This window comes from Periplaneta americana, chromosome 2 (assembly GCF_040183065.1).
Source record: "Periplaneta americana isolate PAMFEO1 chromosome 2, P.americana_PAMFEO1_priV1, whole genome shotgun sequence".
Classification (NCBI taxonomy): domain Eukaryota; kingdom Metazoa; phylum Arthropoda; class Insecta; order Blattodea; family Blattidae; genus Periplaneta; species Periplaneta americana.
Window position 1 is genome coordinate 11,109,427 of NC_091118.1, and position 14,766 is coordinate 11,124,192.

At 35.5% G+C, this 14,766-nt stretch overlaps 1 protein-coding gene across 1 annotated transcript in view; it reads left to right on the top strand.

Moving 5' to 3' along the window:
• Positions 1-14,766, top strand: part of LOC138713228 (cytochrome P450 4C1-like) — a 61,507-nt gene that overhangs the window by 2,328 nt on the left and 44,413 nt on the right. Inside the window, exons 2-4 of the mRNA XM_069845158.1 lie at positions 930-1,152; positions 6,189-6,295; positions 11,251-11,341. Coding sequence (XP_069701259.1) covers positions 990-1,152; positions 6,189-6,295; positions 11,251-11,341 — 361 coding nt within the window. The 5' untranslated portion in view covers positions 930-989. The remainder of the gene's footprint in view (positions 1-929; positions 1,153-6,188; positions 6,296-11,250; positions 11,342-14,766) is intronic.

The following is a 14,766-nucleotide window of genomic DNA, read 5'->3' on the forward strand; positions in this document are numbered from 1 at the left end:
TTGTATTACAGACACACAATTATGACACAAAACGAAATATTAATTCAACATTAGTAGAACCTAAATGTCTCACATCTGCTGGTCTAAAGCATAGCATTAATTTTGGCCCTCGGTTGTACAATGCTTTAACTAAATTACACCCAGAACTCCTAACATGTAACCCACTAACATATAACAAGAAAATTAGAAATGTGTTAATATCTTTAATTTGATTAAATAAATTTATAGCCTATGTGTATGAATTAATCAACCTATATTATATTTGTATTCTATAATTTTGAAATATATATTAGTCCTACTTTTCACGTCCGATATTATTCTTCTCTAGTGTTAATATTATATTATATAATTTCATTGCCGCTGTAATTATATTTTAGTTCCTATTTTATTTTACTTATTTATTTATATTATTATTATTTTTTATTTTAATATTATATCTGAACTGCGACCGAGCACGAGCGCTGCTCATTCGGTCTCAAATGTTGTTAATACTACTGTATCTTCTTTATTGCTTGTATTATTTCATTTCTATTTCTCTTGTTTGTTTTGTAATTATATTCTTTATTCTGTATATTTAAATTTAAATAAATAAATAAATAAATAAATAAATTTAAGGGCAATAAACACTTAGCAAAGCTTAATTTGAAAGGAAGTCAAGCTGTGGCTTTCGTATGGTAGATTTACGGTAGTAAAATAACCCTGCCCCGTAGGAGGGCTACAGGCAAGATTTACCGACTATTTCTCAACCACGCCGAAATTCAGATGCAGAACAATAGGCCCATGTCTCTGGTCTAATTGCATATCGACTTCTTTAACTTCCTACTCGAAATCATTACACTTATATTTATACAAATTTTGACAGTGTATTTCGACCTGAATTTCCTAGTCCACCGCGATAACTTAACTGTGAATGTTTTATTGTGTTGCAGCTCAGTACAGATAGCCTCAAAATATTTCCTGCAACAAATCAGAACTGTGAGCTGCACAAGATGTTACTCGTTGCTCTCTACAGCTTCCTGGTTGGAATCGGCATCTTATGGGCGCTGTTTATCGCCAAAACCCATCGGATGAAGAAGATGACAGTCAATATCCCAGGACCCAAAATGCTGCCCATTATTGGCAACGTTTTAGAAGTTGGCAGCACTTCACCAGGTTGTCAACTGCAACTCATTATTTTGATCATAATCTTAAATTAAATCAGATTTGTTTTTACGTAAAGTAAAGTAACTTCTGAAGTAGACCCTGTACAGAGATGTCAAAGCGCCTGCAATACATTCTCATGCTACAAGCAATACAAATCCAACAAGGTTCACTTTTCAGCAAGCTAAAGTGCAATCATCGCTCTTAAGGGACTGTTGTGCGGATTCCTGAGAGCACGCAGTGCAGAAGCTTTGATATCCCTGGCCTAGTACGTCCAGTTTCAGCAACCATGCACATAACAAATTTAAAATATAAAAGATTTAGGGAAATCTATACTAATAATCAATGCGTAACCAATATTTTTCTGGTAATTTTCGCTTTTCCAAAAATAATTGGTGTTAACATATATAATTGACCATTCTGAGAACAAAAATCGCATTTTTTTAAAAATTGTTGGTTGTCTGTCTGTCTGGATGTTTGTTACCTTTTCACGCGGTAATATCTGAACCGATTTCAGTGAAATTTAAGTCTAAGTACACGATTGGTATGATCAGCTGTAGTAAGTTCCTCATCCAACTATAATCGTTTGTAAGAGCCTCCTCATCTTGACTTGCGAAAGTAAACGACCGTACTTCTTATGGAGACTGGCTTGAGCTTGGGTACCTTTTCGGGGCGAGGGGATCAGAGGAGTGTTGTCCAGTGTGGATTTCAAGTTGTTGATAAACGAACAGGGAGATAAAAGAGCTCTGAAAATGGAAACAAATGACAGTAGCTCACAGAGCTACCAATGAGTAACAATGAATGAGTCGAAGACAGAACATGCCCGCCCTACGACTGCAGATAGGCGCGAAAGCAAGTTTTTTTTTTTTAGGGTAGAGGGAGAGCTTGAATTTTATTGATGTTTTTGCTTTCCGTTTCACCGCAGTTACTTGAGTCGAGTTGGTTGAGAGCGCGTAAGAAGCTGTTTTAATAAATTGTGTTGTTTGTGTTACTATACTATATTAAATAGACCCTAGTTAACAGTGGCGGCTCGTGATAAAATATTATATGTGGTCACAATTTTGTGTTCCAATATCGAAGAGAATTTGAAATCGTACGTTTTTAGCCTAATATGAAATGTCATGATTCCAATGTTTCACTGTCGAAAAAACCGTATATAAATTCAAAACAACATATAATAATAATAATAATAATAATAATAATAATAATAATAATAATAATAATAATAGTGATGATGAAACCTTGTCTTTTTATTTCCTATTCTTCCTGGAAAGCCAGTTTACCCAGTTCTTTACTCTTCAAAATTACTTGAACAGAGTTCACTGTTTAGGTTTGTTAAAAATTAATATATAAAACAATTTACAAAAGCGTGTCTTCAGTAATATACTGTATTTTCATTCACAACACACTGATACACTATAGCCTATACCAGTATTGTAATCCCATTCGCATAGATTGATTACTATAAATACATGCCAGTAAATATTATTCTTAAGTAATATACACCACCATACAGATATTTAAATTCATACCACCATCACATTCAGCCAGCACGTCTTTGAAAGCCAAACTATGCTATATGCCGACACTGAAGTATAGTAATTCACAAACTACACTCTCGTAGCAGCACTGTACACACATCCACATAAAGTAAACGTTCCGACAGTGAGATGCTGACACCTGCAGGCTAAAATACAGACTTATTAAATTTTCTCCTCGAGATACAGCACGTAAACGATAGGCATCGATGCACCTGACATCTGTAGGATAGATTCACTGTTCACTTAACGCTTTATGCTCTTGACGAGTCATAAGCGGCCAGCGAAAGACAATTTTCTCCCGCGCATGCGTGAAATTTCTGTAACCTTCTTGAAAAGAGCACGGCTTGTACGTGAACGGATGTTGCCAAGTTTACATAAGAAGTTTATGCAAGATTATGCGGGAAGTTTAAAATACTCGATCCTGATATTATACATCCCCACTACTCCAATACGGTATTAAATAATAAAACTAGTCGTGCATTAATGGAAACAAGGTGTTCAAGTGCTTTTGTGCTCTTATTGACACACCGCCACTGCTAGTTAAGATGAATACAATTCAGTCTTTGATACAACATCCATTTTCACCGCGTAGCTTTGAAGAGAAGTGTGAGATTAAGCGTCTTGGTAGATCGACTCCGATCCTTGAAATTTCGCAGTGCGTGAAAACCAAAACCAGTTCGTTCAACAGAAAATTCCATTCTGACGCGTACGAGAAGTTTCAGTGGTTATGTGGCTGTGAAATAAGAAAATCTTTGTCCTGTTTTCCTTGTGTTTTGTTCGGAGGAGAGTAGGAAAACCTCTTTCAGCCTCTGAAGTCGTCATAGGGAGTGTTAGTAAAATTTCTAGTAATTTTGTACACTCGCCGAAAGTTGAACATGAATTGTTGTCTCTGAAAAATTCCATTAGAGACACACAGCCTGAAATGTTTCTGAACTCGTCAGTGCCGTAAATAACTGAAAGTTCAGTGGGAAAATTCATTTCGTTTATGAACGGATACGCTCTAATAATATTACGAAGAGACTCTTCTTGGAAAACATTGTGGAAATAAATAGGTGAGTTTTGCAAATTTTTACGTCTGTAGCATGATAGGCCTAATATTTTGTAGTAAGAAAGTAAACGAACAAAATTTTGAAGCACCAGCCGCCACTGTCCACAACATTTCCTGGAATAGATATGACTCTTTTTCACAGCATCAACAAATGCCATCATTATAAAAATTGTCTGGTTCTTCCCTTGCAATTGTAAATTAAGTATATTTAAATGCGGAGTAGGCACATTATCATAGTCTGCTACACTTCAACTTTTACACATGGATTAAAAAAAGGAACTAATCATACATTTTTATTCGGGGGCGAGATGAAACTTACTCACGGACCGGTTCAGGTCCGCGGGCCACCATTTGGCCATCACTGATTTAGATACTTTACTCTCTATGCCCATCATCAAGTCATCATTTCCAATTCAGAGGATAATTTACAAAGAGGATTATCCCTACATTAAATAGAATATTAAAAGATTTTGGGATGGAAATTTCAGCACAAAAATCAAAAGTAATGGCATTTTTAGGACAAGACCCAGTCAGAAGTAAGATATTGCACAATAACCAATGCCTCGAACAAGTACAAAATTTCAGTTATCTGGGTTGTGAAATATCTTATCAAAATGAAAAAGATATGAACAAGAAAATTACCAAATTTACACAAATTCTATGAATAATAAACAATACATTAAAAGCTAAATTACTAGAAAAATCTACAAGAATAAAAATATATAATACACTAGCATTACCCTCTCTTTTATACGGAAGCGAGATCTGGACATTAAAGAAAAAAGAAATGAACAGAATCAAAGTAACGGAAATGAAATTTTTCAGGACAGCAGGATATACTCTTTTAGACCGAAAAAGGAACGAAGAAATTTTAGAACAATTAGAAGTAGAGTCAGTAGAAGAAAAACTAAACAGATACAAATTAAATTGGCTAGATCATGTAAGAAGAATGGAAAATTCAAGAATCCCAAAAATTGTGATGCAGTATAAACCTAGAGGATATCGTCGACCAGGAAGACCTTTTAGAAGACTGCTAGATGGGGCTGAAACAGGTCTACAGAGGCCTAATTCGTGAAGGATGATGATGATGATGATGATTTAGATATTAATGTAGGCTAGTCACTACTGTAAACTATTGCATTCATTCAGACTTAGAGTCTGGCCGGGCGGAAGAGAAGGTCAAAGATTAAATTGCATTATTATTATTATTATTATTATTATTATTATTATTATTATTATTATTATTATTATTATTATTATTATTGAATGTTAGGAATAATACGGTCAATAACTTATTCTTTTTCCACGCCCGACTCTCTTCTAATGCTATACTATACATTGGTGCGATCGAAACTCGAATATGCATCTGTAGTTTGGAACTCGATTACAACTACGGACTCGGCTAAATTAGAAAATATACAAAGAAAATTTATATCTTTATGTTCATTCAGATTTCTGCCCATTAATTCCGGATATAGTTATGAGAGAAAATGTGAATATTTTAATTGTCAAAATCTATATGCTAGAGGCCATGAGCTAGATTATCAGTTCTTTAGTAAAGTCCTCAAAGGTGATATATCCTGTGACTCTTTCTTAAACAATATTACCTTACGTATTCCAACAAAAGATATGAGAGCCCACAAACTTTTCTATATTAGAAATTCGAAATTTCTTTCACCAGTCTCCAGATGCATTAAAAATGCCAACATGCATGGCTGCGAATTCGATCCCTTCAATGTATAGACTTTGTTTGCTCTTGGCAACGATTTATCATTTATGTATTCTTTTAGGCATTATACTCAATTATCATTGTCTCATAGTATTCTTAGTTATGTATTTTAAAGTCATCCATTATTTATCCATTCACCGTCATTATTGTAATTAATTGTAATTGTATTTACGTGTAATAATTATTTTTGTTTTATGTTTTTGTTATATTTGTGCTGAACTGTAATTGGCCACTGGCTGTTGTACGGCACATTAAAGACAGACAGACAGACAGATAGACAGAGAGATAGATAGATAGATAGATAGACAGACAGACAGACAGACAGACAGACAGACAGACAGACAGACAGACAGACAGACAGACAGACAGACAGACAGACAGACAGACAGACAGACAGACAGACAGACAGATAGATAGATAGATAGATAGATAGATAGATAGATAGATAGATAGATAGATAGATAGATAGATAGATAGATAGATAGATAGATAGATAGATAGATAGATAGATAAATTATTATTAATTTCTCTCTTCTATTCATGTCAAATAAAAACTTCTGTCACAGCAAAAAAAATTCTACGAGTATTTGCATCAACCTAATAATTACATACATTAATAACCTAATCTACATACATACGTAGATACGAGTATTAAAATGTATGTTAACCGTGATGAGAAGCAAGAATTTTCACATAATAATATATTACATTGATTTTTATTATTCTTCAGAGTTTCTGCAATATTGTGAGTTGATGCAGAAGAAGTATCCGAAAATCTGTAGAGTATGGTTCCTGCAACATCTGGCAGTCTTCATCAACAACACCGAGGACTGCAAGGTGAGTGATGTGGTAGGCCTAACTACAGGCGCTGAACTCTAGAATAGACGTAAGCAAAATGTTCCAGCATTAGCGACCATGCCTGGAACCTAAGGAGCAGAGAAACAAGTGAAGATCGCTAGAGATGGCTATGCAGTGTATTCAGAATAATTAACTCCGGTCCAAAGATTTTGCCCAGCTTAGTAGATGTTGTCAGTGGCGGTGCGTCAATAAGAAAACAAGAGCACGTGAACACCCTGTTTCCATTGATGCACGACTAGTTTTATTATTTAATACCGTATTGGCGTAGTGGCGATGTATAATATCAGGATCGAGTATTTTAAACTTCCCGCATAATCTTGCATAAACTTCTTATGTAAACTTGGCAACATCCGTTCACGTACAAGCCGTGCTCTTTTCAAGAAGGTTACAGAAATTTAACGCATGCGCGGGAGAAAATTGTCTTTCGCTGGCCGCTTATGACTCGTCAAGAGCACAAAGCATTACGTGAACAGTGAATCTATCCTACAGATGTCAGGTGCATCGATGCCTATTGTTTGCGTGCTGTATCTCGAGGAGAAAATTTAATAAGTCTGTATTTTAGCCTGCAGGTGTCAGCATCTCACTGTCGGAACGTTTACTTTATGTGGATGTGTGTACAGTGCTGCTACGAGAGTGTAGCTTGTGAATTACTATACTTCAGTGTCGGCATATAGCATAGTTTGGCTTTCAAAGACGTGCTGGCTGAATGTGATGGTGGTATGAATTTAAATATCTGTATGGTGGTGTATATTATTTAAGAATAATATTTACTGGCATGTATTTATAGTAATCAATCTATGCGAATGGGATTACAGTACTGGTATTGTTTTAACAAACGTAAACAATGAACTCTGTTCAAGTAATTATGAAGAGTAAAGAACTGGATAAACTGGCTTTCCAGGAAAAATTGGAAATAAAAAGACTAGGTTTCATTATTATTATTATTATTATTATTATTATTATTATTATTATTATTATTATATGTTGTTTTGAATTTATATACTGTTTTTTCGACAGTTAAACATTGGAATCATGACATTTCATATTAGGCTAAAGACGTACGATTTCAAATTCTCTTCGATTTTGGAACACAATATTGTGAACACACATAATATTTTATCACGAGCCGCCACTGGATGTTGTTACAGAATATCAAGTTGAAATGTGTGGGCCTTATGTATATGGGTACAATTAGCGAATAAAGAAGAGTACCCTAGACCAAAAAACTTTACCTTGGAGAAAAAAAAAGTCAGTGTGAATGAAAGAAAAGTACTTTCCCTGGAATGATTACTTCAGAAACTTCTCTGTGATGTTGGTCTTGATTTCTCACAATGTTATGGCACGGTTTTCAGAAAATCATACGAAGTGTCAATCCATAGTTTGAACCCAGTTAGAGAATTATTTCCTTAGTTCCAGCCCCGTAAATTTATAATTCATTAATATCTGTATGAAGGAATTGCAAGAAAAATGTCAAAATTAGCATGTATACTGAGTCTATCACAGGAAATATAACTCGTTTCAATACAGTGAGGCCATTAATTCCTCAGTCGTTACTACAGAAACTCATGCAAGCACGATGACTTACTTACTTACTGGCTTTTAAGGAACCCGGAGGTTCATTGCCGCCCTCACATAAGCCCGCCATCGGTCCCTATCCTGAGTAAGATCCATCCAGTCACTATCATCATATCCCACCTCCCTCAAATCCATTTTAATATTATCTTCCCATCTACGTCTCGGCCTCCGCAAAGGTCTTTTTCCCTCCGGTCTCCCAACTAACACTCTATATGCATTTCTGAATTCGCCCATACGTGCTACAAGCCCTGCCCATATCAAACGTCTGGATTTAATGTTCCTAATTAGGTCAGGTGAAGTATACAATGCGTGCAGTTCTGTGTTGTGTAACTTTCTCCATTCTGCTGTAACTTCATCCCTCTTAGCCACAAATATTTTCCTAAGGACCTTATTCTCAAACACCCTTAACCTATGTTCCTGTCTCAAAGTGAGAGTCCAAGTTTCACAACCATACAGAACAACCGGTAATATAACTGTTCTATAAATTCTAACTTTCAGATTTTTTGACAGCAGACTGGATGATAAAAGCTTCTCAACCGAATAATAACAGGCATTTCCCATATTTATTCTGTGTTTAATTTCCTCCCGAGTATCATTTATATTTGTTACTGTTGCTCCCAGGTATTTGAATTTTTCCACCTCTTCAAAGGATAAATTTCCAATTTTTATATTTCCATTTCGTACAATATTCTCGTCACGAGACATAATCATAAACTTTGTCTTTTCGGGATTTACTTCCAAACCTATTTCTTTACTTGCTTCAAGTACAATTTCTGTATTTTCCCTAACCGTTTGTGGATTTTCTCCTAACATATTACCGAGCGAATTGGTAGCGTAACGTTTGAGACTCGTATCCGAGAGGTCCCTGTTTCAAATCGCGTAACCGGCCAATCTTACTGTGGATTTCCATGATTTCCCTCAGTCTCAAAGGCAAATGCCGGATTGGAAATTTACATGCCATGATTCATCGCCGCCTCAGTCACCAATATCATAAACATTAATCAAAACTTAAATCAGTTACATGGACCAAGCCATCTGTGACACACAATAGAAGCAGGAACTCAACAATACTGACAGGGTCTACAGATATATCCAAAGATCCTACAAGCGATATGACCACAGTTGTTAAAGCGTGTATAAATAAACTTAACCAACAAAATAAGAAACGATGGTTGAAAACGTAGTTATTAGGGATATTTTTTTATTTATATATTTCAAATATACAGAATAAAGAAATATAATTACAAAACAAACAAAGAGAAATACAAATAAAATAATACAAGCAATAATAAAAAGAAGATACAGTAGTATTAACAAAATTTGAGACCGAATGAGCAGCGCTCGTGCTCGGTCGCAGTTCAGATATAATATTAAAATAAAAAATAATAATAATATAAATAAATAAGTAAAATAAAATAGGAACTAAAATATAATTACAGCGGCAATGGAATTATATAATATAATATTAACACTATAGAAGAATAATATCGCACGTGAAAAGTAGGACTAATATATATTTCAAAATTATAGAATACAAATATAATACAGGTTGATTAATTCATACACATAGGCTATAAATTTATTTAATCAAATTGAAAATATTAACACGTTTCTAATTTTCTTGTTATATGTTAGTGGGTTACATGTTAGAAGTTCTGGGTGTAATTTAGTTAAAGCATTGTACAACCGAGGGCCAAAATTAATGCTATGCTTTAGACCAGCAGATGTGACACATTTAGGTTCTACTAATGTTGAATTAATATGGAACTATGGTTAAAAGTAACAATGCATAAAATGTAATTCCGATACATCACTTACTTACACGTGGTTAAATGATACGAGGCGCATCCAGGAAGTAAGTTTCCCTATTTAAAAAAAAAGAACACACACTTTCAGGAAAACATTTATTGGCAACAGGTACAGCAATGTTTCAGCTATTTTTCAACATAGCCACCGTCAGAATTGAGACATTTGTCGTATTGTGGGATCAACTTTTGTATCCCTGTGTCGTAGAACTCTGCCGCCTGTGAATGGACCCAGCGTGTGATAGACGTCTTCAGCTCTTCGTCGTTGCCAAAACGCTCACCGGAGGACAGGAATTTCTTGAGGTGCAAGAAAACGTGAAAATCGCTGGAAGCAACATCAGGACTGTAGGGTGGATAATGAAACAACTCCCAGCCAAATTCCGTCAAAACAGCTGCTGTGCGCCGAGCCGTATGTGGACGAGCATTGTCATGGAGGAGCACAACACCTGCAGTAAGCATTCCACGTCTCTTGTTTTGAATGGCACGTCGCAATTTTCGCAGTGTTTCACAGTAACGGTCAGCGTTCACTGTTTCACCTCTTGGAAGGAAGTCAATGAGCAGAATGCCCTTCCTGTCCCAGAACACCGTGCACATCACTTTCCGTACCGACAGCGTCTGTTTGAATTTCGTCCTGACCGGAGATCCACTATGCCGCCAATGCATTGACTGCTGCTTGGTTTCCGAGGTGAAGTGCGAAATCCAAGTCTCATCGCCCGTGACGATCCTGTCAAGGAACTCGTCGCCGTCATCGTGATACCGTTGCAGAAATGTCAGTGCTGCTCTTAAACGTTGCATTTTGTGTTCGGGTGTCAGGTTTTTCGGCACCCACCTGGCACACGCTTTTTTGAACAGCAGGTGCTTAGTGACAATCTCATGCAACAAGGATCGCGATATCTGCGGAAAATGGCTGCTCAGCTCTGTAATCGTCAAGCGACGGTTCTCCATGATGCACTGCCGCACCAGCTCAATACGATCATCATTGATGAGGGACGGTCGCCCACTGCGCTCTTCATCATGGACACTTTGACGACCTTCGGAAAACTGCCTACACCAGCGACGCACCATCTGCTTACTCATGATGTTCGGCCCATAGACCTGACAGAACTGCCGATGAATTTCAATTGGCGCAATGCTTTGTGCATTAAAGAACTTTATCACCGACCGAACCTCGCAGGCGGCGGGAGAAGGAATAAGAGCTTCCATTTCGGACCACTGCTGCCACGCTACTGGCATCAGGCGGGACCTGTCCGGCTGGCATATGATTGATACGTCACAGATCTGTTACGCATGCGCAATTGACACGGCTAATTACGTTTACTTTCAAGGGGAAAAAATCGGGAAACTTACTTTCTGGATGCGCCTCGTACGTCTTTTAAAACAATGTAGCACACGCACACAAGAGGGGACAAGCACAGATCCTAAGAAATAGAGGTTCTTTGCAGAGGTCGCTGAATTTGTAGTGTTAAACACTGTCGCGGAAGACTGCGTTTATCAATTTATTACGATAATTAAATATTTGAGAATGTCAGCTCATTGTTTTTTTGTATTTTTCAGACTCTACTCACTGACACGAACCTTTTGGACAAAGGTCAATTCTACAAATGTATGGAGTCTTTTTTCGGCAAAGGATTAGTTACAGAAACTGGTAAGTTTATTTATTTATCTCTCTTGGTAGTATAATATATAATTCGGCAAAAAAATCTGTTGGTTTCTTGGCAGGTTTACAATGCGAAATACGGGAAGAGGGGGCACACTTGAACAATTCTTTATATACACCGTGTACATAAAATAATGTAACAAAATAATATCAAAATATCCAATAACATGATCAGAATAATTCAATTATGGTTATTATAAGATGTAAACAGGAGTAGCGAGATTTTATTCATTGGCAATAGTCATTGTTGCTTGAGTCGTGTGTCACATTTTTCCGTGTCTGACATTTTTCCTGAAAATGACGAATTTAAAACAGAAATCTCGTTGTGTAGAATGGCTAACTCAGACTAATTCAACAACACAGGTTCAAAGAAATTATAGAAGAGTCTACAATACTCGTCGTGTAACTTCTAGACGTGATTTTCGGCTATGGCAGTGGTTTCCAACCGGTGTGTAGCGCAGCCCTATGGAGTGTGTCGCGAAATTTTGGAATTGAAAAATACATTTTATGTCATCCAGAAAGTCTCTCTACAATGCATTTTTTTATTTACAACGAAGTCTTTGATATGATAATTTTACTTTGACATTGACTTTACGAATGAAGCAATGCTCAATTTAATTTTTCCTGCCTGGCGATAATTCGAATGAAAGTGAACACCTGAAATAATGCTTAGTCATTAGTTGACTCTTCCCACTTAGTAATAAACAAAGTTTAGAATCTTCAGAACAGATCGGTCAGTTTCAGTATATGCGTGAGCGTGAGTAGGCTATTTTATCAAAAGTGCTTTATTTAGATTTTATCAACAGTAATCTCACTAGAGGTTTTGATTTATCAACAGTAATCTCACTAGAGGTTTTGATTTATCAACAGTAATCTCACTAGAGGTTTTGATTTATCAACAGTAATCTCACTAGAGGTTTTGATTTATCAACAGTAATCTCACTAGAGGTTTTGATTTATCAACAGTAATCTCACTAGAGGTTTTGATTTATCAACAGTAATCTCACTAGTGGTTTTGATTTATCAACAGTAATCTCACTAGACGTTTTGATTTATCAACAGTAATCTCACTAGAGGTTTTGATTTATCAACAGTAATCTCACTAGAGGTTTTGATTTATCAACAGTAATCTCACTAGAGGTTTTGATTTATCAACAGTAATCTCACTAGAGGTTTTGATTTATCAACAGTAATCTCACTAGACGTTTTGATTTATCAACACTAATCTCACTAGACGTTTTGATTTATCAACAGTAATCTCACTAGAGGTTTTGATTTATCAACAGTAATCTCACTAGAGGTTTTGATTTATCAACAGTAATCTCACTAGAGGTTTTGATTTATCAACAGTAATCTCACTAGAGGTTTTGATTTATCAACAGTAATCTCACTAGACGTTTTGATTTATCAACAGTAATCTCACTAGAGGTTTTGATTTATCAACAGTAATCTCACTAGAGGTTTTGATTTATCAACAGTAATCTCACTAGAGGTTTTGATTTATCAACAGTAATCTCACTAGAGGTTTTGATTTATCAACAGTAATCTCACTAGAGGTTTTGATTTATCAACAGTAATCTCACTAGAGGTTTTGATTTATCAACAGTAATCTCACTAGAGGTTTTGATTTATCAACAGTAATCCCACTAGAGGTTTTGATTTATCAACAGTAATCTCACTAGAGGTTTTGATTTATCAACAGTAATCTCACTAGACGTTTTGATTTATCAACAGTAATCTCACTAGAGGTTTTGATTTATCAACAGTAATCTCACTAGACGTTTTGATTTATCAACAGTAATCTCACTAGAGGTTTTGATTTATCAACAGTAATCTCACTAGAGGTTTTGATTTATCAACAGTAATCTCACTAGAGGTTTTGATTTATCAACAGTAATCTCACTAGAGGTTTTGATTTATCAACAGTAATCTCACTAGAGGTTTTGATTTATCAACAGTAATCTCACTAGAGGTTTTGATTTATCAACAGTAATCTCACTAGAGGTTTTGATTTATCAACAGTAATCTCACTAGAGGTTTTGATTTATCAACAGTAATCTCACTAGAGGTTTTGATTTATCAACAGTAATCTCACTAGAGGTTTTGATTTATCAACAGTAATCTCACTAGACGTTTTGATTTATCAACAGTAATCTCACTAGACGTTTTGATTTATCAACAGTAATCTCACTAGAGGTTTTGATTTATCAACAGTAATCTCACTAGACGTTTTGATTTTATCGATAAATCTGCGAGTGGAACACGAGCAGATTTATCTAGAGAAAATCAAAACTCGAGTGGGATTTAATTGACTATTACACGATTATAAGAAAGTATACAAAGATTAGAAGTAACGAAGTACTCCAATACAATAAAATATTAATTGACTTACGAAAATACAACTGTCTTCAAATGTATTATTGTACCATCTCAACATTACAAATATTACGCTAGATGCATGCTAGATGGCAGTAGTGAGCAATGCCTTCTCGTCGAGAAGTTCTCGATCTATTATACACGACGGCAATTTACTAGTCAAGAAGGCTTTGTTGATTCAGTTTCATTTTTATTAAAATGCAACATTCCACTTCAATTATCCGAATCCCAGTAATCAACGTCACTTGACAGATGATTTTCAGTAAATCTTAATATTAAACAATCTCTGATACGTGACTATCCATAATATCATATAGCAGAAGCTATAACATAACCTAACTAATATACACAAGTGTTAGAAAAGTTTTAATTAACGACGATGACATAAAAAATAAACATGAATAATTTTAAAAGGAATAATTATTGAATGTACAATTTTCAAATTTGAATGTGGTTGGTGGTTCAATTGATGTTATATTGGACGTGTGCGTAATAGAAGTGGAACTCGTTGATTTAGGCCTACATGGTGTATTCAACTTATTCAGGATTTCCGAATGGTGCTCTTCATTTATTTGTAAATCGGATTTCAGAAGATGCATAGGTATGATCAGTGATTTTTATTAATTCTTGTTCTTGAATGTCAATGTGAGTCATATTTGAAACTGCTGTGCATCAACTGGAGTGGTTTGTAATTATATATATATATATATATATATTTTTTTTTTTGACGTCCAGACCAGAGCAGTTTCAAATGTTGGCAAACAAAGAAACAAATGCTAGGGACGCGATAAAATTAAACAAATGCTAAGGGCGCAATAAAATTAAACAAATGCTAGGGACGCGATAAAATTGTGCGATAAGCAGCCATGATTGGTTGAAATACGTCCTTTCGTACCATTTTATTGGTCAAAAGTAGTATGACGTAGTAAGAGTGTAATAGTCTAGAGAAAATCAAAACTCGAGTGGGATTTAATTGACTATTACACGATCAGAAGAAAGTATATAAAGATTAGAAGAAATAAAGTACTCTAATACAA